This window comes from Pelophylax lessonae (genome assembly GCF_965119305.1).
Source record: "Pelophylax lessonae genome assembly, chromosome: 3".
Classification (NCBI taxonomy): Eukaryota; Metazoa; Chordata; class Amphibia; order Anura; family Ranidae; genus Pelophylax; species Pelophylax lessonae.
This window is the reverse complement of record NC_138770.1, coordinates 270,809,667-270,835,946: the sequence shown is the minus strand read 5'-3', so window position 1 is coordinate 270,835,946 and position 26,280 is coordinate 270,809,667. Positions and strand designations below refer to the sequence as shown.

The 26,280-nt window shown below is 35.8% G+C and overlaps 1 protein-coding gene across 5 annotated transcripts in view; it reads right to left on the bottom strand.

Moving 5' to 3' along the window:
- The window catches only part of NLGN1 (neuroligin 1), a 1,016,073-nt gene that overhangs the window by 362,683 nt on the left and 627,110 nt on the right, over positions 1 to 26,280 (bottom strand). For 3 of the 5 annotated variants that reach the window (XM_082252250.1, XM_082252249.1, XM_082252251.1), the window contains 2 exons: positions 18,508 to 18,567; positions 9,376 to 9,528 (listed from right to left, as the gene is read on the bottom strand). In XM_082252250.1, the coding sequence (XP_082108376.1) occupies positions 9,376 to 9,528; positions 18,508 to 18,567 (213 nt within the window). The remainder of the gene's footprint in view (positions 1 to 9,375; positions 9,529 to 18,507; positions 18,568 to 26,280) is intronic. The other 2 variants (XM_082252252.1, XM_082252253.1) reach the window with 1 other exon arrangement.

Here is a 26,280-nt window from a genome sequence, read left to right as displayed (position 1 = left end):
AAATGGAAGTCTAAAACACAAATCATTGATGCTTTTAAAAGCTACATGCCTTGTACCTCCAAATGGTTTAACACTTCAAAATACTTTATGATCTTTTTTCTAACTTTCAGAATATAAAACATTCCATTAGAAATTTTCACGTGTTTACTTGTGAAGGAAATGCCATCATAGACAACTGTCACTTACACAAAAGTCCCCATGGAAATCATCTAACGGGGACTTAATTCCCGTCCTGGTGACCATTCAAAATTGTCCATTTACAGTCCCAGTGACAATAATAAGCAATTTGTAAGAGTAAATCTCACTAACAGGGACACAGAAAAGAATAAAATCCTAACAGGGGTTCTAAGCCCTCTCTAAATTGCTTTAGATACTTTACAGACTCATTCACACAGCTATTCCTGGCAGTACGCCACCCAAATCAGTATCTGTGGCGGGCATTGCTAAGTGTTCCCTCTCAGCCTGTACAAATCAATGGCAGGCTCAGAAGCTCCACAGCTATCCTCAATTGCACTTGGAGTGAATACCTGCTGTTAAGGGACATATGCTTTATATACAGTATCTCACATTTTTGTAAATATTTTATTATACATTTTTGTGTGACAACACTGAAGAAATGACACTTTGCTACAATGTAAAGTAGTGAGTGTACAGCTTGTATAACTGTAAATTTGCTGTCCCCTCAAAATAACTCAACACACATCCATTAATGTCTAAACCGCTGGCAACAAAAGTGAGTACACCCCTAGGTGACAATTTCCATATAGGGCCAAAAGTGTCAATATTGTGTGTTGCCACCATTATTTTTCAGCACTGCATCGACCCTCTTGGGCATGGAGTTCACCAGAGCTTCACAGGTTGCCACTGAAGTCCTCTTCCACTCCTCCATGATGACATCACGGAGCTGGAGGATGTTAGAGACCTTGCGCTCCTCCATCTTCCATTTGAGGATGCTCCACAGATGCTCAATAGGGTTTAGGTCTGGAGACAAGCTTGGCCAGACCATCACCTTTACCCTCTGCTTCTTTAGCAAGGCAGTGGTCATCTTGGAGGTGTGTTTGGGGTTGTTACTATGTTGAAATACTGCCCTGCAGCCCAGTCTCGGAAGGGAGGGGATCATGCTCTGCTTCAGTATGTCACAGTACATGTTATCATTCATTCATTTACACATTTATACAAGCTGTACACTCACTACTTTACATTGTAGCAAAGTGTCATTTCTTCAGTGTTGTCCCATGAAGAGATATATTAAAATATTTACAAAAATGTGAGGGGTGTACTCACTTTTGTGAGACACTGTAAGTGTTTATATTTTTCCTTTGTCTGGATTAACTGTGGGTATAGGATTATGTAAATGGAGGTTTTCTATTTATTTATTCTGTCATTTAAGTTTTTTTCTTTTTAACTGGTTAAACTAGATGGACTTTCTCTGATAAAAAAAAAAAAGAAAATTGGATATCTGGGCAGCATATGGCCAAGAATAGCTGTGTAAATAGTGATGGGTTTTATACTTCCCAATTAATCACTGCAGTTGATCTGCCTTATGTATGTTTTGTTATTGTATCGCTATTCTTACTACTGGGTTAGTTACTACACCTACACTAAAGTGAGAATTCTAAATGGAGGTCTAGAACACTAACCATGGAAGAAATCACTACAACCACATGTATCGTACCTCTAACTGGTTTAACACTTTCTTTCTGTCATGAAATCTCTCATTCCTTGCTGCAAACAGAAGACAATGCACTATACAACATCTCTATGTTAGAAGCCATCACTGCATGTGATGCTTTTTATACTTCTTATCAAACAGACACATGTCTTACTATTCTAACAGAAAGTCGAGAATCATGTGTAGCAATCTTTGTTTTTAAAGGTACCCTCTATTTATAGAATCTTGGGGCTGTTGGTGCTCTGAACCTCTCATACTGTCCCTAACACAAACACTTTCCTAATAAGTGCAGCACTAATGTACACTCTCTATATACACTCCTCACATACTAATACATACATCCGCGCAACAATATAAAGTGCTGATGTGCTACTATTATAAAAATATACCAGCGTACAATGATGCATTTCTAATTATTTCTGAAAAGTCTATGCTGAATGATGGAGAATCCTTTTTTATTTCTAATCATTGTGTGATTTTTTTCATTCTGAGCGTACAGTAAATATAATGAAGGCGCAAGATAGAGTCATTTAATGTTAGTAAGTTTATATCTATCTATCTATCTATCTATCTATCTATCTATCTATCTATCTATCTATCTATCTATCTATCTATCTATCTATCTATCTATCTATCTATCTATCTATCTATCTATCTATCTATCTATCTATCTATCTATCTATCTATCTATCTATCTATATATATTCTCTTTAGAACTACAGAACAGCACTGATAGTGTTACATTGCTGCTCTTAATAATGCTTTCTATTCATTTCTGAAAATAACCTTACATAAAACAATTACTTTGCCTCAATGCTTAGATGGAGACATACACAGAACTGGAAAAATATATATACGCAACTGAAAAATTTCCATAGCAAGTTCCTATTTTCCACACTCTTACACATGCATGAGGAATATGCTGCCTAGTTATAAATGTATACAAAATTAATTTCACGTTTCAACTTCAGGCTGTAAGCAGAAAACAGTGCGCTAGGTAATAGAAAGAAATGTGACAAATATTTGTAGATACTGATACATGAGCAAATACAAAAACAGAAAATCAATGATTCAGTTAATTTATGTAATCATTTTTATCCACACAGTACAAATGGTAAGGAAAATAATTGTATGTTTATTTATAAACGTAATAAGGCAATTAGATATACATTTTTCCTTTCATGTGATAACTATTAAATTGTAACCAAATTCCAACACTTAAATCAAATTCATTGTTGCTCATGTTCCTGCAATTGCCATGTTGATTTATTTATTTAATTTCTTGCATTAATAAGGTCTATGTCAGCAGTAGCAGTATTTACACACACTCCCATCTGCTATAGCTTTTAGTGCCGGTTCACACTACCGCGGCACGACTTTGGGGGCGACCTGTGAAGTTGTACAGGAACTATTTTCTAAGTCGGAGCGACTTGAGTCGCTTCTATTAGAATGGTTCCCGTAGCACTGCATGGACCGCGACTTGTCAGGCTGACCAGTCGCCTGACAAGTCACAGTAGTGTGAATGGGCACTTAATGTTAGTGATGTACCTACAAATGCTGCAAATGATGACTACAATATATATATTAGGTATTGCAGTGCACAATGGTGTGGGATCAATAATTCTAGGGTTATCGTTCATGCCTAATTCTAAACCTGCCCCGTGCATCGGGATCCCCCTAGCTGCAGGCGCGCAATCGACGTATACCTACAATGGTTTGCGCAGGAGCGGCTGCCTTCTCGCAGTATAACTCCGGCGGGCGGTCGTTAAGTGGTTAACTAATCTTCATGCCTAAAATGTGCATTTTAACATGGGTCGTTTTACATTGTCCATGGAGTTCAGCTTTAAATTGTATCTGGTGATTTTACCAGCAAGTGTTAACCTGGTGGTAAAGCTGTCACTGTCATTTAAAACACATGAATCAGGACGATTGACTTGCAGTGAATATTTGGTAAATTTCATATTCACCGCATTCAAAATATGCCCTTTATGTAAATACACCCTCTGTACTTCAGTTTATTGGTCGCCATTGACAACCACATTCTATCCCTAAGAAAGTAAGAGCCCAATGCTCCAATGCTCCACCAGTGTGACTATTGTTTAAGGATATGGGGAACATGTTACACCCCTACTACTACTTCCCCTCAGTTCAGGCTGTTTTACATGGCCCAGTTTACATATTTATCTTTAGAAAGCCGAAACATACACTACAATTGGGTTCGATCTAGTGGTGGATAAGCAGGGGAGGACAGAAAAGTTAAATTCAGATACCTTATGGTACATGCTATGCAACAAATGTATTTTATTGGTTAGTATAAGCAAAGAAAAGATTTATTTTAATGTTGAAAAACATATGCTGTAATATGTATAAGATTTAATACGTTGTACATAATAATAAAGACTTTGAAATAGAAAAATATTTTTGCAATTAAACAATAAATACAAAAGTCACAACTTTGTTTATAAAAAAATCAATAAAATGAAAACTTATTTATTCTTTTTATTCCACAAATTGCATCTTGGAGAACGCAGTAAGAGAAAACTAGACATCTGGGGCTTATATTGTGACATAAATTAGTCAATCAGTTTGACTGTTCTAGTTCATCTTAATAGTGTCGTACACAGTACCACATTATCATTTAAATCTATAAAGTATGTTGTAGAAAGGCATTTTTAAGGATAAACCATAAAAGACAGGCCTGCAAAGCAACTATGACACAATAGCAACACAATGTGGTTAACTTACTATAGTCAAAAAGACTGTTCTTTTTGCAGGGTAAGTTGCACTTTTCAAGGGAATTTGCCCCAGATATTAGTAAATGAAATTAGGTTCTGCTAACTTTCAACATCCAATCATGTGCCAGAAAAAATGTTGTTTGTTTTTCCTTTCACGTAATTGGGTACTCATTGTAAAGTGAAATTCTACCACATTCAAGCTCTGGGGCAAATTCCCTTGCAAAGAAAAAAATCTATTTTCCTTTAGTAAATCAACCTTAGTGACTTCTCAGTTTTATTTTAAACCTACAGACATGGCACAATTAAATAATAGCATATCAGTGGTCTAAGCATTATCACGTTTTGGCCCTTAAATTGCTTGTTATTAAATGGTAATAAAGCGGTCCTTAAATCGTAATCATTTTTAGTGTCCATGTACACTGGCTTAAAAATCACTGCTACTACAAGAGTTTTGTGTTTTGCCTTTAGACCCAGCTCTATGTTATCCTATGTGTCCATGCACATTAGGACAATTAGAAGCATATTTTGAGCTCAGTGTTTAGAGGCAGGATTAAAAAAAACTTCTGGTTTGCACTTTCAATTGGTGCCTTTCCTGCAGAAAAAAACAATAAACTCTCCTAAACTCGCCCAAACTGTGTACAAAAATGCTCTATATGAGCATTTATTTTTCTGCCAAGGGAATTGACATTTTTTTAAAGCCCAGTGTGCATGGAACTTTAGAAAGGATGAAAAAAAAATATTTACCATTCCAATATTTGTTACTTCTGGTGTCTGATTCAGATATTACCTGAATTTTCTGTAGTCAGAGACCATTCTGCAACAGCCTTGCATATGTGTAGCCACAGAATGTACAAACATAGTTTGGTTCCTAATTCCTCCCCCTCTCTCATATACTCAGACACCTCATGAAAATCACACAAATGCCACTGCAGTTTGGCTGGGAAGGAAGGGTACTGACATTGCATATCACATGACCATTGCACTTTGAAGTCTGAATATCAGTTTTGCTAAGGTGCATCTAGAAACTCACAGCGGTTTGTGCCAACGGCTGCACTACATAATTCACTTACTTTACACAGCTGAGCTACTAATGTTAGCATGTAAGGTCTGCTCTGAATTCACTTTTAAGGCTATTTTACTATTGCAAAGCATACAAAACATTACCCAAACTCAGTCTTTAGCTTTATCTTTGTTCAACACTTTGGGGTTTGTTTTGCTAAAAGGGAAAAGTGAATAGTACTTAGTAAAAAAAAAAAAAAAAGGTGTATCTGTGCTAACTTTAAATATGGGATCAGTAAAATTTAAAATAGAATCTTGGCACATGATTAAAGGATGCAAGTGAACCCAAGTTTAATGTACTAACTAAGCTAAGTGAAAAATTAAGTTGACACACTCTTGTCTTTACTAAGAGGACCCAATGACTAAATAATATTCACTTAAAAGTGAATGCCTAATGTATAAGGTGTACATTTTTCTAGTTCAATCATGTACAGTCATTTTTATTTTTTTTTTTAACCTATATGAAATAGGGTATCCTAAATGACATAGTTACATAGTTATATAGTTAGTTAAATTGAAAAAAGACACAAGTCTATCTAGTTCAACCAGTAAAATAACAGCTTCATTGCCTATTACCTCCACTAAAGGAGTAGAAAATGTTCACTTTGCAAATGAATGATCAATTATCTCAAACTTACAGTAAATGCCTAACTAAACAAACATATAGGTATGATACTACTTATAAACAACTAAAAAACACAAAACAGTCCACAAATAATAAAAGTGATCAGGTCCTTCAAGATTCTTCCAATCTTCCAATGTGCCACTCAAAACCTGCTCCACCACAGTGAGGGCAAAAATTCACACTCACCTACTCCAAGTGGCCATGAAAGGCCTCACTCGCGTTTTGTGTAAGTCTCCTTTTATTACTTTCCCAAAGCTAGTGGGCTAATGGATCTTGCATATACATAAAGTCCTCAAGGAATACCTCCACTCCAAAGAAAATTAATCAATGGCAAAGAGATATAATAGGTAATATGGTGTAGTATTTTTAATAAAAAAAAGTAAAAAATACTGCAAAGTGTTCCACTTACATGTCTAGGTGCTTTAGGTAAGCACCAACACAGACAGTCTTTCTGCAGGAAAAACCACCTGTGGGTCCCCCACCGGATGTGACGTCAAATGTGGAGGCTAGGCAGTCGCCAAAGGATGGGGCAACGAAGATATCTGATTTGCCCGGAATTGCATCAAATATGAAGAATATTTTTTTAGCAGGTTTGCTCTTCAAGGGAATGAACACGGCAGACTTTGGGCAGCAGGATGTGTAAATATAAGATCTTTTCTTTTGCAGGGTTCATTTTTTGTTTTAAAGCGGAATTTGCATATATGAGTTGTAATAACACTATTGCAATGCACTGTAAAGTGCAGAAAATCCCAAACCACATATAAAATAAAAAAGGCCCTGCACTAAACATCAAAATATACATTGGGAATCGTATGTACATTGTGGTGCACTGTCTTGTCAAAATAGTGCAGGTGCAGTTTTTTCAGCCTTGAGGCACACTGAGGGCTGTCCTAATGCAATACACTTCAACACGCAACAATTGGAGTGGTAATGCACTCACATCAATACATGCAAAGGGCATCTGTAAACATCAGTTTGAATTTTCTAAAGGCAAATAGGCTATTCTCCTTGCAAGGAAAGCTGCACTTTGCAAGGGAATTTTCCACAGGGTTTAGTGAATGAGGAGAAGCTTTGCTGACATCCAATAATGTGCAAGCAAAATGCATTTATTTTTGTCCTAATTATGTTATTAGGTATTCTTTGCCAAGTAAAATTTTACCACTCTCGCTAAGCTCTGGGGCAAATTCCCTAGCAAATTGAACCATTTTGGCCATTTAGTGAATCAACACCATAGAGTCTGTCCTTTCCAATCTCCATTTTAAAATGCTATCTGCCTCACTATCCGGATGAACATCTTGCTTCAATACCTGGAGTCATTGACCTGGATTAGGAATAAAAGGCAGGACGTCAGTCTCTTCTGATGTGCATACTTTTTTACAGGTCAGTGACTCTGAAAAAAATTGGAAACAGCGGCGCAGCACAAACAGCTAATAAACAGATAATAAGCATGTCCTTCATTACATGTTTACTTTTAAATAACCTTGTGTCTGCTAATGTAGTATTCAGAATATATGTATTGCTAATAAAATAGAAATTGCAACTAGGTATTTCCAAGGCCACATGAAAACTCATCTGACCCAAAGGGGCCTATCAACTCAAAAAAAAAAAAAAATTAGGTATAAAATGATGTGCTAAAAAATATATATATTTTTCTTAAAGGTAATTTCTACCCCAAACAAATGTTTTATGTGGGTACTTATGGATGAAATCCTGCCTTGTTGACTCTGGCAGTTTATGTCTCCTCTCTCCTTCACAAGGTCATAATGATGGTGTCCTTAACTCACTGCTAGACTTCTCAGTAATGTGTTTATCCTACAGTTTAAGAAATCCATAAATAAAAGTGAAAGAGTGTCAATTTAGTGTCTGCAGCAATTAAGCAGAGCTGGCAAATACTGTAAAATAGATCAATAAAAGATTAAAAATGCCAGCATGTAATCATATTGCCAGCAACCAAATCAAACAAAAATATTTGAGGGTTTAGATGGCCTTTAACAACCATATATGCCTATGACAGTTTTGTAGCAGATGTCCTAAATAAATATGGAATCTAAATAATTGGAAAATGTTTTGAACTAGAATAATTATGGAATTAACATATCTTGATTTATACAGTAGCTAAAATCATACTCTTTATAAGGTTGCTAGGTAACACAGCAAAGAAATCAGTTATTTAATACAGAACCTAAATATCTAATGATAAACAAAATATATATTTGATTGAATAATTGTCATTTCCAGGAGATAAAAAACATAATAATTGTAAAGACAAAACGAGTAATATCTGCATTTCTAAAAAGAATATACTCATCAGAGTTTGAAGACAATTTCCACAATTGGTATATTACAAGAATACATTTTCTGGTTAGACGTGACAAAGACAAAGGCCAAAAAAACTCCCCAAAAATGTAGACATGTAAAAACTAATGTAAAGCTGAAATGCCAAAAACCATTCTCATAGAACACAAACAGCAGAGTGCAATGTCCAGCAAACCCAATGTTTACTGATTTAACCTTGGTAATCCAAAATCGGTCTTTTTCTGTTGTTTATTAGAGTTCATGCAGCAAGGCAAAATATAGTGAAGTATCAAGGAATTATGGAACAGTAAAACATTTTTTGTAGATACAACAGTCTACAAAAAAAAAAAAGAAGAAATCTGCACATGTAACACATTCAAAACCATCACAGAATGCTAAGCACCTTTAACAATTCCACTGGCAAACCTGACCACAAGAAAATATTACATCTCCATAGAGACAATTTTTGAATATAATGGCAAAAACAAAGCTGTAGCTAATTATATCTTAATTGCTCATAAACCTGTCAGTAATATCATAATTGGTTGAAAAAAAAAAAAAAAACAGACAAAGGCCCACCAAGTTCCAAGTGCGTGTGTGCGTGTGTGCGTGTACGTTTTATGTAATTCATCCAGAAGAAAGCAAAAACAACTCTGACAAGCATAGGCCAATGGAAATTCCTGGAAAAATTCTAAACAATGATTTTGATTCACACAATATTTTCATCATATGCAATGCAAAATAAAAATCTATTAATCTAATTTACATAATAAAACGTATTTTTACATAATTAAAATGTGCTTGCATTTTATGATACCAAAATAGGATATAAGAAATCTAATTGTTGCTTTAACATTGACACTAAATAATGGACTTTGAAAATCCAACCGTCCAGAAAGTGATCTCAATATTTTCATAAAATACACTAAAACAGTCTAACAGAAAAAAGTGCCATGTATCAAAGGTCAAAGAAAAAATGTCCTTCTTACCAAGTACCCCAAGGCGATAGTTGACAGTGATGACAATAACATTTCCATAACTTGCTAGGACACTTCCATCAAATAAATTACCAGTTCCTTCCATATAGGATCCTCCATGAATATACACCATCACAGGCTTAGGACCTCCGCTATCTCTGATGTCTGGAAAAAAAAACACGTTTAAATATAATTCTGCCATGTCATCAGATAAAGAGGAAACATTCGTTTACCCCATTTTCAATGTTTCTTAAGTTAATAATACAATGAAATTAATGTTATTAGAGTAATCAAATGTAGCAAATATACATGTAGTGCTCCTTAGGACTTTCCTTTAGTTGATATTTATTCAATTAATTATGTTTCAATTTTGTTTTTGCTTTTTATTGGAAATATGAAAAATGAATGCAAATTAATGTTATTTTACTTTTGAGGTGTTTGTATTTTTCAGAGAAGATATCTGAAAATGGACACATAAATCAAGAAGCATTATAATGCATTACGTAAAGGATATATTATCTATTGATTTTTAATAACTGATATAAATAGAATTTGTACTTGTTAACCACTTCTGGACTGGAAGGTTTTACCCCCTTAATGACCAGGCCATTTTTTGCGATTCGGGACTGCATTACTTTAGGGACAATTGCGCGGTTGTGCGACGCTGTACCCAAATAAAATTGATGTCCATTTTTTCTCACAAATAGAGCTTTCTTTTGGTGGTATTTGACCACCTGTGCGATTTTAATTTTTTGTACTATAAACAGAAAAATTTTGACAATTCTGAATAAGAAAAAACAATATTTTTATTTTCTGCTATAAAACATTCCCAATTTGTATTCTGCTTTGTATTTTTGGTAAAAAAAAATCTCAATAAGCGTATTTTGATTGGTTTGAGCAAAAGATATCACGTCTACAAACTAGGGAAAAGATTTATGTCATTTTTATTTATTTTTTTACTAGTAATGGCGGCAATCAGCGATTTTTAGCAGGACTGCAACATTGGGGTGGACAGATCGGACCCCTAACTGACATTTTTGGGGGGACCAGTGACATTACTACAGTAATCAGTGCTAAAAACATGCACTGCTACTGGAATAATGACACTACCAGGGAAGGGGTTAACCCAGAGGCGATCAAAGGGTTAAATGTATAACTGTGAGTGGGATGGGCTTGTGGAATCAACACAGAGACCTGTGATCCTAAATTGCAGGAACACAGGCGCTCTGTGTTGATACCAGAGAGAACAATGGTCTGCTGTGTTTACATTAGCAGACCACCATTCTCTCTCCATGGGGAGCCATTGCGGGTGTGGCAAACATGGCGACCGGCCCAGGGAATCAGCTTCCCCACTGGCGAATAGGGGCGCAACCCCAAGATCGCTCCTGTGTGGATCGCCGTACAGGTACGATGATTCACACAGCCAAGCCAGCCTGCCGCAGTATATCTGTACAATAATTAAATAACACGATGCTGTATATATATATATATATATATATATATACGTTTATTGTTACTATCCTTAGATTTAGTTGAAATACAATCTAGGCACAGACAATTTTTTGGCCCACAGAAGGCAATGCTGAAGCAGCTGCTATTCACTTAAATCTTGTGGATGTTATGAATAACCACAATAAGTGAGTGGTTCATTTTATAGCTTAAACAAATTGTCTGAGAATATATTTGCATATATTTGCAATTTTATGTTATTATAATTAAATAACACAATGCTGTATATATATATATATATATATATATATATATATATATATATATATATATATATATATATATATATACATTTATTGTTACTATCCTTAGATTTAGTTGAAATACAATCTAGGAATTTTTACAAATCCAGAATCCATATTTTGACAAATTCACTCATCAGAAATTAGTAATTTAAAAAAATGCATAACTACTAAAATCTGAAACTATAGTTTTTAATTATGTAACTGTTGTAGTTGTATTTTTGACACGCTACGACTTTTCAAATAAAGCGCAGACAATTTTTTGGCCCACAGAAGGCAATGCTGAAGCAGCTGCTATTCACTTAATTCTTGTGGATGTTATGAATAACCACAAATTATTCATTTTATAGCTTTAAAAAATTGTCTGAGAATATATTTGCATATATTTGAAATTTTATGTTATTATGATACACCCACCATAAAGTGAAGCCCATGTGCAAATACTGCTAGTTCACCTGCTTTTTTTTTTAGTGACAGCAAAGTTAAATGTTAGGCATTGCAAAGATTCACCTGTTGAAATTTGGTCTTTCTGATAGTGACATTGATATGATTAGGAATGAGAGATAAATTATTAATCTGAAATCATTAGCTGTGTGTTCACAGCAGAATTGTACACTGCTAATTGTATGCTTGGAGGTAACACAGAGGGAGATTGTTTCAGAACTCTTCCTTAATTAAAATTACATAGAATTACTGAGTACCCACTGAGAACAGTAATGAAATGTTAGCACTACAGTTAAACCAGTTAACATTTTTAGAGTACCTGCAAAAATGTTGTTTATTTCATATCTTGGGTAATTTCTGGCGATCTTTTACAAGACATGTCCCCTCTTGTCTTGATGAAGTGTAAATCAGTGAAAACGACCATGTAATTAGATTCTTATAGGCACACTCTTCAAGCTGTCATTGAAGACAATCAAGCAAACCATTGTGCTTCCTTTTCTGTGTCAATTAGATCCAATATAATTGATTGTTTGCTGATAGTTATCAGTTTAACAAATCCCCCAGTTTTTGAAGGCCACTCGTAACATGGGGTCTAATCTATTTCTCTGCTCCCAAAGGGGCCTTTTTCTCATCTCAGAACAGCAGTATTAAGTGCTACAAACAATCAGCAGGCTTATCACCAATGGTAACATTAATCACTCTGGTTAGCATCAATATTCAGAAAGCCTAGAACACACTGGATTATCTTTGTATATTTTGTATTAGCTACTTTACACTTAACCACTTGCCGACCAGCCGCTGTAGTTTTACTGCGGCAGGTCGGCTCTGTCCCACGAAATGATGTACCTGTACGTCGCTTCATGGGACCGCTTGTAGGGGCGCATGCAGATTGGCCACATGTGGGAGCCAATCAGTGGGTCTGGCGGCTGCGATTGCCGACGGGCACCTGCGATTGCTCCACGTAAAGACAGACCAGCGGTCTACCGTTGTAAACACGGCAGACCACTGTTCTGTCAGTAATGAACACAGGGATCCTGTGTTCCTCTTATTTAGGAACACAGGTCTCAGTGTCCGTTCAGCAAGCCCATCCCCCACACAGTTAGAAAACACCCCCCTAGGGACACATTTAACCCTTTGATCGCCCCTGGTGTTGACCCCTTCCCTGCCAGTGTCATTATTACAGTAACAGTGCCTATTTTTAGCACTGATTACTGTAGTAATGTCACCGGTCCACCCAAAAGTATAAAAAAATGTCAGTTAGGTGTCAGATCTGTCCGCCTCAATGTATCAGTCCCGCTAAAAATGGCAGATCAGCGCCATTACTAGGAAAAAATAAATAAATAAAAATTACATAAATCTCTCCCCTAGTTTGTAGACAAGATAACTTTTGCACAAACCTATCAATATACACTTATTGGGATTTTTCTTACCAAAAATATGTAGCAGAATACATATTGGCCTAAAATTATGAAAACATTAAGTGTTTATGTTTTTTTTTATTGGGAATGTTATATAGCAGAAAGTAAAAAATATTGTTTTTTTTTCAGAATTATCTTTTTTTTTTTTCTTATAGCACAAAACATAAAATGGTGAGGTGATCAAATACCACCAAAAGAAAGCTCTATTTATGGGGAAAAAAAGGACATCAATTTTATTTGGGTACAGCGTCGCACGACCATGCAATTCTCAGGTAAAATAATGCAGTGCTGGATCGCAAAAAAATGGCCTGGTCATTAAGGGGGTAAATCTTCCAATCCAGAAGTGGTTAAACAGGCAAACCCTCAAAATGTTATTCTGGTAAAGCAAGAAATGTATGCAAATAAATGAAGAATGCTAAAGCAAATAAATAAATATGGATATCTGTGTTTTTTTTTTTTGCCTAGATATTCAATGGAAAGTTAAAGATCACAGGGTAAAAAACATAATGTAATTGGTTGACGGGCTGGTGTTTGCTACCCTCACTTTTTCAAGAATATTAAATTGATTTTAATAGTCATCTCCTATCTCAGAATATTTTACATGTGGAGTTATGAAATTACATTTTTAAGGCCAACATGGGATAAGAAAAATAAAGACAGCAAATTACCTAACCCTTGTTCTTATAATTCCCTGATTAAATAATATTCTTCCACCTAATTATATAGGTCTTTTTTCATACTCAAAAGGAGATGTCAAAGGGGAATTTTCTATTCATGCAAATTGGATCTACTAGACAAGTCTGTTAGACTGATTGCAGGTCCCACTTAATTGCAAAATTGCTGATCTACAGCTTTGTCAGACTTTCTATTTTTTATTTATATTAACATTACATCAAAGGTGTTAACCTACATTTGGGCTGACATCTCCAGAATGAAATCAAAGTTTTTAGTTTTGTTACATAATGACTTTCATTCTATTTTTGCTGCCAAAATATGGGATAACCAAATTATTTATTTGTTCAGATGACAAAGTTCAGGCCCTGTACTATGTAATTTCCCAGCTGTGTTACCCAGTTACATTTTAGTAATTACTAACTGAATGGTGCAGAAGTGATCACAGTCTTACACTGGCTGGAATAAAGTCTGCCTATGTGCTCCAAACCTGAACTATACATTGACATGGTCTGACTTTCCTAATAACTGAAAATGCTTTACTAAAAATATGAGCTTTAAAAAATACAGCATGTGGACAGAAAACTTTATGAGCAAAAACCTTTGATCAAAATATACTCATCATTAGCGAAGGTAAAAAAAATCAACTTTGTGTACACCAAATGCCTTTACAAACCCAAATATTGGCTTGTAAAGAAGGGATGACATTGCCATCGCTGTGCTGTACATGTGCTTGTGCACAGGTCCATCACACCACCCACTACAGAATGCCTACAGAAAACTAAAGGAGAGGGCAGATACAAGACCAGTCACTCTGCACAAGGAAAGAGAGTAGCAGCTGCCAGTCTTTATTACCAGAATCTCCAGGCACAGTATAGGACTTATTTCCTACTGGATTGCTGCATATATTGATTTATTAAGGTAAAATTGTAAAATGTAGCAAGAAAAAAATATATACCTATTACTGCTCTGACCATTTTAAGATGATGGAAGTTGAAATTGTATTGGCCTTTTTGAATGAGACCATATTAAATTCACCCAATAGCATGAGACACTAAGTTGTAAAGCTTACAAACTTGAAAAAACTTTTTTTACTTTTAAACTTTTAACTATGCTGCTGAGTTTAGGAAAATTCTCTTAACACATTTATTACATAAAGACTTAGCATTAGGTTCAATGTCAAGGCATTTTGGTTAAAAAATGTAAATGTTTAATTATTTTAGTAAACCATGTTGCTAGATTTAGGTTTAAAATACATGCAGTGCCTTAAAAAAAAGTATTCATACCCCATAACATTTTTCACATTTTGTCATGTTACAACCAAAAACGTAAATGTATTTTATAGGGATTTTATGTGATAGACCAACACAAAGTGGCACATAATTGTCAAGTGGAAGGAAAATGATACATGGTTTTCACATTTTTTTTACAAATAAATCTCAGAAAAGTGTTGCATGCATTTGTAGTAAGCCCCCTTTACTCTGATATCCCTAACTAAACTCTCAGTATAAATACAGCTGTTCTGTGAAGCCCTCAGAGGATTGTTAGAGAACCTTACAGAAAATATAGCATCATGAAGGCCAAGGAACACACCAGACAGGTCAGGGATAAAGTTGTGGAGAATTGTAAAGCAGGGTTAAGTAATAAAAAGAAATCCAAAGCTTTAAACATCTCATGGAGCACTGTTTAATCCATCATCCGAAAATGGAAAGAGTATAGCGCAACTGCAAACCTACCAAGACATGGCTGATCACCTGAACTGACAGGCCGGGCAAGAAGAGCATTTACCAGAGAATCCGCCAAGAGGCCCATGGTAACTCTGAAGGAGCTGCAGAGATCCACAGCTCAGGTGGGAGAATCTGTCCACCGGAACAAATGTTAGTCATGCACGCCACATATCTGGTCTTTATGGAAGAGTGGAAAGAAGAAAGCCATTGTTGAAAGAAAGCCATAAGAAGTTCTGTTAGCAGTTTACGAGAAGCCATGTGGGGGACAAAGCAAACATGAGGAAGAAGGTGCTTTGGTCAGATGACACCAAAACCTGAACTTTGTGACCTAAAAGCAAAACACTTAGTATTGGGGAAAACTAACATTGCACATCACCCTGAACACACCATCCCTACCGTGAAACATGGTGGTGGCAGCATCATGTTGTGGGGATGCTTTTCTTCAGCAGAGACAGGGAAGCTGGTGAGAGTTGATGGGAAGATGTATGGAGCCAAATATAGGGCAATCTTGAAAGAAAACCTGTATTACAAAAGTGTGGTATATCCCGTGCTACCTTATAGGTAGTAATATATGACTTGTCTTGTGATGGGTGGCTGCATACAACCTAATTGTGTTCCCACAATTTGAATCAAAAAATTAGAGTGTGTGTTGTGTCGAATGCCCTTAGTAGTGTCAGTAAAAGAATTGTGTTGTAAAGTGAAAACAAGGTCTAAAATTTTCCTCCTTAAGCCTCGTAGACACGCAACGATTGTTGGCCGTGAATTTTCGGCCAACGTCCGATCGGCCGATTGTCGGCTTGTTAGTATGATGCTTCCGACAACCGACTGCGACTTTTCGGCTGAACAAAATCTGGTGTGCATGCTATAAAATTTTTGTTGGCCGTCACCAGAACGGCCGATTGTTCTTCAGTCAGTACAGATTTCGGCAGACAAAAATGTGATGAGCAAGACTGGGCATGCTCAGAGAAGAAAAAACACACGAAAAGTAAACCAGAACATGACATCACTTCTGCAGTTGGTTGTTGTTGGCCGACAAAATTTGTGTGCAGTCTAGAGCACATTTCAACCAACACAACAACAAAAGACAAAAAGACGGCCGATCAGTCGGCCAACAATCGTTGCGTGTGTACGAGGCTTTAGTGTCCTTGGTAAATAGTAAGTGGCTCGCTGTTTTAGAGTATATAAAAAAAAAAACAGGGTTTGAATTTATGATATCGATACATGATCTACTTATATTTGTGTATTCACCAATACTATTTATAAGGGACACTAAGGAGGAAAGTTTCATATTTTGGTTGCACTTGTTCTTGGTAATAATATGGATTCACTTATGAATTGCATATACATGTTGCATTTTAAGGATTTTTTTTTAGTTTATGTGATTATATTGTGATATTGTAATTGTGCCTTTACAGCATTCAGTTGCAATTTTTTTTCACAGTATATATTTGTGTTTCACATTTATAATCCCTGTATTAGAGCTTACATAGGAACCAGTGTTTAATTTTATGATATTGACATTTATATATGACCCACTTCCTATTTACCAAGGACACTAAGGAGGAAGATTTTCGACTTTGCACTTAACAACACGATTCTTTTACTGACACTACTAAGGGCATTAAGGCCCGTACACACGTAGCGATTGTCAGCCGTAAATATTCGGCCAACGTCCGATCGGCCGATTGTCGGCTTGTTAGTATGATGCTTCCGACAACCGACTGCGACTTTTCGGCCAAACAGAATCTGGTGTGCAGGCTTTAAAATTTTTGTTGGCCAACACCAGAACGGCCGATTGTTCCTCAGTCAGTACAGAATTTGCCCGACAAACAGCAGATGAGCAAGACTGGGCATGCTCAGAGAAGAAAAAACACACGGAAAGTTAACCATCACATGACATCACTTCTGCAGTCGGCTGTTGTTGGCCGACAAAATTCGTGTGCGGTCTTTAGCACTTTTCAACCGACAGGACAGCACCGGACAAAAGACGACCGATCGTTCAGCCGACAATCAGTGCGTGTGTACGGGACTGAAGAGTCTGCAAAATGACTTGAGACTGGGGCAGAGGTTCAACTTCCAGCAGGACAGCGACCCTAAACATACAGCCAGAGCTACAATGGAATGGTTTAGATCAACGCATATCCATGTGTTAGAATGGCCCAGTCAAAGTCCAGACCTAAATCCAATTGAGAATGTGTGGCAAAACATGAAAATTGCTGCTTACAGATGCTCTCTTTCCAATCTGACAGAGCTTGAGCTATTTTGCAAAGAAGAATGGGCAAACATTTCACTCTCTAGATGTGCAAAGCTGGTAGAGACATACCCGAAAAGTCTGTAATTGCAGTTAAAGGTGGTTCTACAAAGAATTGACTGAACAAAAACGCACGCCACACTTTTCAGATATTTATTTGTAAACAATTTTGAAAAACATTAATCATTTTCCTTCCACCCTGTGTTGGTTTATCTCATAAAATAAAAAATAAAAAAAAATTAAGTTTTTGGTTGTAACACGACAATATGTGGAAAATTTCAAGGGGCATGAATACTTTTTCAAGGCACTGTAAATACACTTGATTTTAAATCTGGAACATATGCATATGATGCTTCTTGATCTAATGTTTTGATAAATTTATTTTTTAAAGATGAAAACAATTGTCTACATCTTAAGAAACATCAAACCTTTGGATAATGAAAAAAGTAATTGCCAGCTGTTTGAAAATAATATACACCACTGTATATTGTCATTAGCAAAATTTAATATTCAGGGAATGTTAGAAAACATGCAAAAAAGGGTATGTTGGGAGACTTAAAACAGTGTTAGTTGAAAGATTTCACAAAATATATTCAAGAAGTGGGATGTAAGTTATCAAAAATTCTTGTCAAGAAAACAAGAAGAGCTTTGGTGTACACACTTACTGTTTGCATAAGAATGAAAACGGAACAACATTCAACTCAAGAAAAAAAATGTAAAAAAAAAATATAAAACAAGCAAGAAGACGAAACACATCAATCAAAAATGGGATAAAAAGAAAAAACTCTTCAAAATAGGTACAAGAAGTCAAGAAAAAGTAAAGGAGATATGTTTTCAGGGGTTCCTTGTCATGCAAATTGGTTTGGTGGCAAAAAAAATACCTTCATCTTCAGCACCTTCATTATCACCTAAATCATCTGTCTGTTTCTTTGTAAGGGGACCTAGGATTGAGAATGGAAACATGGAGCAAAACAGTTCAAGAATATTGCATACTAAAAAAAAAAAAAAAAAAAAAAGAAAAAAAGAAGAACAGCAAAATATTACACATCCCCAAAATATTGTTGCAAAAAAAAAAGAAAAAAAGCATATACAGGATGCTTTTAAAACTGTCAAACATTAAAATATTACATATCTTTTTCAGTCTTTTAATCTGATAAGTGTCCTAGTGCAAACGAAAGTACACGACTCTAATAGAATATTTTGCTTTCAGATAAATCTTGGTCTGTTAATGGTATCTATCTATCTATCTGGCTATTTTTCCATCTATGGGGGGGTTGTCAAAATAATTTTTTTGGAGAGAGTGTATCAGTAACACCTATAAAAAGCAAAGTAATAAAACATAAACAATTATTTCAAAACAAAGTAAATAATGGGCATTTCACTTGAAACACGAGAAAGACCCCAGATTCAGACCAAGTCATGGAGCAACTAATGAGTAACCAATGCTTTTTACACTGGCATTGCATACTGGTGCTCACAACATGGGTGTACCACAATATCAGATTATGCCTCTTGTGTTGTTTTAGGCAAAATCTGACCACCATTGATCCAGGCCAATGGCAAAAAAGGGTGATGCAGACAGCATGGGCAACTCAGTACTGCTACACAGAGAGGTCCGATTAAAAATCCACTTATTCATAAAAACAAAAAGTTTAAAATTAGCAGAAGCATTGTAATTGCCAATATAGGTGAACAATATACAAATATGTAGTTTAAAAGAATATTCTAAATTGTAAAAATCGAAAACCATCTTGCGGGAAGCATATAAGTACATTAGTGTCTGTTATCTGTTATACTTATTCAGTAAAACACAAACCGTATTAGTGACATGAAAATTTACTGAACAGCTGAACACATAAACATTTCAGGTCTACGCATGATAAAACAGAAGCATGATGAAGATGTGTGAAATATTTGGCATGCACAGAATATTAACAACACATATGCTCAGTAGCTGCAAGAGTAAATAAAATAGAACCATGCATTATAAAATAGAACTACAAAGCAAGTGGGAATATACAAAGGTGGATGTCAACAGCTTTTTATCAAGATGCATGCGTTGCGTCAGAACATAGTCCACAAGGAAACACTGGCAACACTCTGTAAATATCCTTTCTAACTGTCAAGATGATATATTTTTTAAAAAAATGTTAAAATTCCTGGGGACAATAGAAGTGCAATATATCACTGAGCTCTTTCAAAGTATGTCTCTGAAAGACTCCATCTTAGACTAGAACTGAGGACTAGGCTTGGGGTTTTGCCTCAAGCAAATAAACGCTATCTAAGAGAAGTTAATTTATTTTTTTCTGTTAAATCAAACATTGTGTAAACATTAATATTCCATCCAACCACAAGGTTAACATCACAGGCTACATTGTAGCACTGAAGTTTGAATTGTTTGTTCTAAAAATTGAGAATTTAATAATTTAACAGAAAATTGTATAGGTATTGCAAGTGTTTTGACATTAAATCTTTTTTTTTTTTTTTCACTGTATGTCACTGAAAAAGAAATAGAGAGAAATATGATTAGACCACCATAATATAAAAAAAGCACCAAAGGCTACTTCCTGCTATAAATATATCATGGACAAACCCTTGTACAGTGCATGCACCAAAAGTAAGCATTTGGGAACATATCCCTACTGGCATTTTCAAATATATTTCTGCTGTCCTAGCTGTGACAATAATCATGCATTATTTAGCTTGTTGAAAATTGTTTAAAATCAAAGTTTCCTGTACTAGCAAAGGTAACACAATTTACTTTAGAGCCAAGAAAAGAATTTAGGCACTTCCTGATCCATTTACTTAGGAATATTAGGTATTATATTTAGGTATTACTGTAATTCTAAAGTTTTAAATGAACATTTTCCTATTAAATGGTCAGTCTGTCCAAAATGTATACTTCTTTTATAGGAATATTTGCTTAATGGGTTGAAAAATTTTCTGCCCACCCTAAAGTGTTCCTACTCCTTTTCTGCATTTTCCATATTAAAAACAAAGTATGCAACTGGGAAAACAGACCTTCCTACAAAGGTTTTAGCAGCTGGGCAGAGCTGGGAAATCCAGAGCAGATATCTCACATAATGAAGCACAGAGTGATGGAGTAAGGAGATCTAACCTTGAAAGGTTCACTACACCCAAAACTAACATCTCAGTCCTGTTTTGAGGAAGAGTCATTTGCCACCTTCTAAAGTTTCTCAGAGACATTAGTATCAACTTCTCACCTATCACAGTCATGGGGTGATGTATGAACTTTATATGGTTTTTTACTTTACATTATGGAAAGTGCAAAAACAAAAAAGCATAAAAAATGACAGTCCATACAGCAAGTGAGGGAATAAGATACAGAAGGCAATACAACTAACGCATTTCACACCATTCATCTGCTGTATCTTATTCCCTCGCCTGCCGTATGGACTGTCATTTTTTATGCTTTTTTGGATTTAAATATAGGTGATTTTATTGGAGTGTGGCCATCCAGACATCTCCTATTTACTCCAGACTTTCTGCTATGTGCAGGGCCAGCACCTTTTGCTTGTGCAGTGGAGGTGGAACTTTATGGGTGAATACCTTAAACGATGTACTACTTTGCTTTTATGGGAGAAGAGGTGATAGCAAAGTAAATGAGCAGAGAACTTAGTTTCATTTATAACTGATATCACTGAATGAAAAAAAAACATTATAGTGGTCCTTACAGGTAATGGTACATGGGTCATTTCAATAAAGTTACCTAATTTGGAGTAATATCTCCTGGGAGTTGGGCTATTCTATATTATAACATAGCTGTATATTTTCATCTTGAAACAAGTATTCTGTATCATAAACATGACTTTAAAGTAGAAGTAAAAAAAAAAAAAGTACACTGAGCTGCACATGCACAACTTACCAATCCACAGGACATTGCAAACACCTTCAGTGACCATCAATCACTCTACCACCTACAAAAAGATGAGTCTATCCCAGAATTCTCTAAACCAGGTATTGACTTATTCCTTTGAGCAGCTAACCTTTTCAAACTATCCAATGATCAAATGGAAGCTATATCACAACCGTTACTATACAGGAAATCTTCTCCACTATTAAAAAACTTCCTAATCACAAGTCTCAGGCATAGATACATTTTCCAATGAATACTATAAAAAAAAAAACTCCCTGATTTAGTATCTCCTCCTCTCAACATTTCAATCAAGCTGTATCCTTTTGCTCTCTTCTACCAGAAATCTTGCAAGAAGTCATTGTCACTATTAAAAAACTTCCTAATCACAAGTCTCAGGCATAGATAGATTTTCCAATGAAAACTATAAAAGAAAAACTCCCTGATTTAGTATCTCCTTCTCTCAACTTTTCGATCAAGCTGTATCCTTTTGCTCTCTTCTACCAGAAATCATGCAAGCAGTCATTGTCACAATTCCTAAACCCGACAAGGACCTCTCCCTTACCAATAATTACAGAACATTCTCACTACCTAAAGTGATTATAAAGTCTAAAACATTTTTAATCTTAATGTATTCCTTGCATTAGGGTAAACCATGTTTAGGTAGTAGTATCCCCTCTTACCACCTCCCCTTGTTATACTTACTTCAGTCCTTTTCGATCCAGCACTGTGCCTGCCTGCAGCGACTCTCTCTCCTCACTTCCTAGTCTCACAGGCTTTACTGAGGCAGAGGGAGCTATTGGCTCCTGCTACTATCAATCAAAGCCAGTGAAGCAGGAGCAAGTGGTGGTCTATAGATGCAGACAACGAGGCTCAGGAGCAAGCCCTTACGAGTGCTCACCTTGGAAGCAGCTTTCTATGCAGGCACTTGCCGTACAGGAGCCAGAAGTGCTGATGGGGGTCCTTAGAAGAGGAGGTTCAGGGAAGCTCTGTGCAATTACATTGATAAAAATATATACCTAAGCTCTAGGTGCAAAATATGAATATGCCTGTGCAGCTCTTTCACAGGTATGTGCAAAATGTATGAATATATGAAAAATATATAGGTGCCTACTATCCAACAGCAGCTGAGCCAGTCTTGATTGTCTAACTACTGCAAGGACTTTCTCCTTCACTGTGATATATATATACATATATATATATATATATATATATATATATATATATATATATATATATATATATATATATATATACCTCTCTCCTAGACTTGTAAGTGCATCCACTTTTGTTTTGAGCTAATACACTGAATAAAGGCATACTACACCATGAGGCTGCTTGCCACCCCTCTCTTTGTTTTTTATAGATTTTGGTTCCCCAAACCAAGTGTGACAAGGCAGCCCTGCAAAGAGTCAGCAATTGTGTTCAGTGTCTAGTATCTGCTACACCTCCGGGTTTTGAGCTAGTTTGATCGAATGTCATTTAATCCTTACTTTGACTAGTTGTGATCTTTAACTACTTACCAGCCAACAGTTTAACTTATACTGCTGGCCAGATGCTTTGATGTTTCTCTGCGACATACCTGTACATTGAGGGGGAACTTCTTAGTTAGACACAGCATGTGTTTGTCAGCAAGTTTGCAGCCAAATTCTTTGGCTGTGAACCTGCTAATGGCTGTTGCCAACCACAGAACAGAGATCTGTGTGTGTTAGTGAACACACAGCATGGATCTGGCTGGTTCTCCTCCCCAATTTTACTCACCATTCAGAGCTGAAATCAGGAAGAAAATCCAACCAGTCTGTCAGAAAAATTAGCACACATACACTGGTTAGGCCCACCATTACCACCTTGAGTGCCCTCCTGATCAGCATTATCACAGATCACTGTATTAGTCTGACTGGCAATGTCAGGTAGTGTCAGTTAAAGTCACTTGGTGTTCCTCTCAGGCAGTGTCAGTTAGCACCAGTCCCTGATTGCCTGCCACGCTATCACAGTCACACTATAAGTTGCTGATCACTGCTATTACTAGTATAGTGTTTGTCGTAATCATTATCCTGGTCACAGTCAGAACTATACTAGTGTTTCCAATACTATAGGGTCACCAATATGTTTGCTATTTTTTTTTTTCACCAAAGACATGTAGCAGGATACATTTTGGGCTAAATTTATGAAGAAATTTGATTTTTTTGGATATGACAGAAAGTAGTTTTAATTTTCGACCTTTTTTCTTTTATATAATAAAAAAGTAAGTACTGAGAAAATACCACTAAAGTAAAGCTCTATTTGTGTGAAAAATATGATATAAATTTAATTTGGGTACAGTGGTTTATGACCGAACATTTGCCAGTTAAAGTACCACAGTACTGAAAAGCAAAAAAATGGTCTGGTCATATTTATAGGTTTACAGGCCAACCCTAGGTGGTTCGAATCTCAACCGGTTCAGCAGGAACTGACCGAGATTCAAACCAAATGTGGGCAGGCTGAATGTACCAAGCTGATCATATTATCTTATCTATTTTACTGTGTTTCCTTTGGTGTAACTTCATATATTCCCCAGTGGCTGCTATTAATTGCACCTTTCACTGGCTCTTAATTCATTGGATTATGAATGTGCATCACAGGCATTTTTTATTATTGTTTAATTTTGTTTTATAATTTAGATTTTTGAATTCTTTATCATGTATATTCATGCCATAAAAACACAATCAGCCCAACCACTGCTATTTCACAAGTGAAAAAGAGGTGATCCTAGATTTACATTTGTGTCAGCTATTTAATGCAAACTCATTTTTTTCTTCACAAATATTTGACTTTGATTAACACAAAGGACTATTAATGTGTATTACAGGAAGCAGATACTGTATTTTATAAAAAAAAAAAAAAAACATATTTCAAGTTTAACATTTCTGACTGTGATATTGTAGCTCAAAGTCATTTATTATACCAATTATTTCCTTGTATGGAATGAGCACCTTTGATAACCACAGACAATAAAAAAAAAAAAATGCTTTGTATGGCTTTATTTTTAATAAACTGCCACAATGAATTAAACACCCACAATTAAGCACACTGGAAAAATCATATATATATATATATATATATATATATATATATATATATATATATATATATGGGTCAGGCAGTTATGATGCTGGTATATTCTTTACAATATCCTATTTATCTTTCCTGATAACAGACAAATCATCTTTAACTCTTAGGCTGCTTTCACACTGAACAGTTTTTCTTCTGTTTTTGCGTTAAGAAAAACGCATGACCATTAAATCCTTTGGAGCTCTTCACAGGGATCATTTGCATTTTTAAGTCCTGCATGCTGCATTTTTGGTGCGATAAAAAAATGCACTAAAAACACATCTCTCCATGGTTGCTTTATTGGTGCAGTTTTAAAGTCACGTGTTCTTTTTTTTTACAGGGGCAAAACACATCGGAAACACAACAAAACGCAGCAAAAACGCAATTGCATTTTTACTGCATTTTTGCAACAAAGTAGTGTAAAAGCAGGCTAAAGGACATCTAATAAAACTACACCTACCATGGCCACAGCTATGAAAATCAATATATATATTTTTTTAAAATACACTATCTGTGTATCTGAGAGTTTTGCCGGTTTCTTACCATCCTGGTGTGTTTCAGTTCTTCCTATTGTATTTCTCGTAATACATAAAAAAAAAGGAAACTTCAACAGTGAGGGTAAAACATTTTAATACCGGCCATAGTGAATGTGCAGATTTAAGAACTCAAATACAAAGATTGCATCAAGATAGTCCTCAAGGACATGTCAAAAAAATGTAAAATCTAAAAAAAATACTTTATTGCATTTGCCCTGCAATGATTTCTTGATTTTGGAGTCATGAGCAATGACTCTGGCTTTAGTTTATCTCTCAGTACAGAATACATGGCTTTTTATTACACTGTACATACAAAAATGTATTGTATATTAGCACTCAATTATGTTTTATCTGTTTTAAGGAAATGCACCAATAAAAAATGATATATAATCCATTACTACAGTGCCACAACAAAAGCGAAATTGGCACTCATACTTTGCAGCACTACATTCAGTTTGAGTTCCCCCATGATTCCATTGAGTTCTTCTGAATACTACATACACAAAACACCACAAAGGAAAATGCACCTACAAAAGGCTACCATTTAAAAAAAGAATTCTACTTATTGGACCTATCAGATCAAAATCTAGTAGAAATGTGACAAAGGTAAAAATCCCCCCCCCCACCCACTTGGGGTGTGTCCTCCAACACTGCCCGGTCACCCCAGCGCCCCCCAACAGCCCACCCAGAAAAACCCACCCACTCCAATATCCTGGTCCACCCTCTCCCAATGACACCCTCCTTGCCTCAGCTAAAACATAGGACTCCCCGCCAAGATGTAAGGTCCAATCTGTATGGGATCCCAATGAATAAATTCGAGCCTATGCTTTACCTACTAAATTGATAAAGTCCTGGTACCGATGTAAAGTATAACTGCTCAATCATCTGGTGTCAACACCTGCAGCATATGCCATGTCCAGCTCCCTAAAACAGTGTGCCACACATAAATATTAGGACTGACTATTGGATTATAAAGGCAAGCCATGGCGTTAGACAGAATGATAAACGTAGTATATTCCTACAGTATATGTATGTCATGGTTATTGTGACTTGTAAAACAGAGTGAGCAAAATATAATACCCAAATGTGTCCTCAGGGACTGCCTATATATATATATATATATATATATATATATATATATAGTTACATAGTTA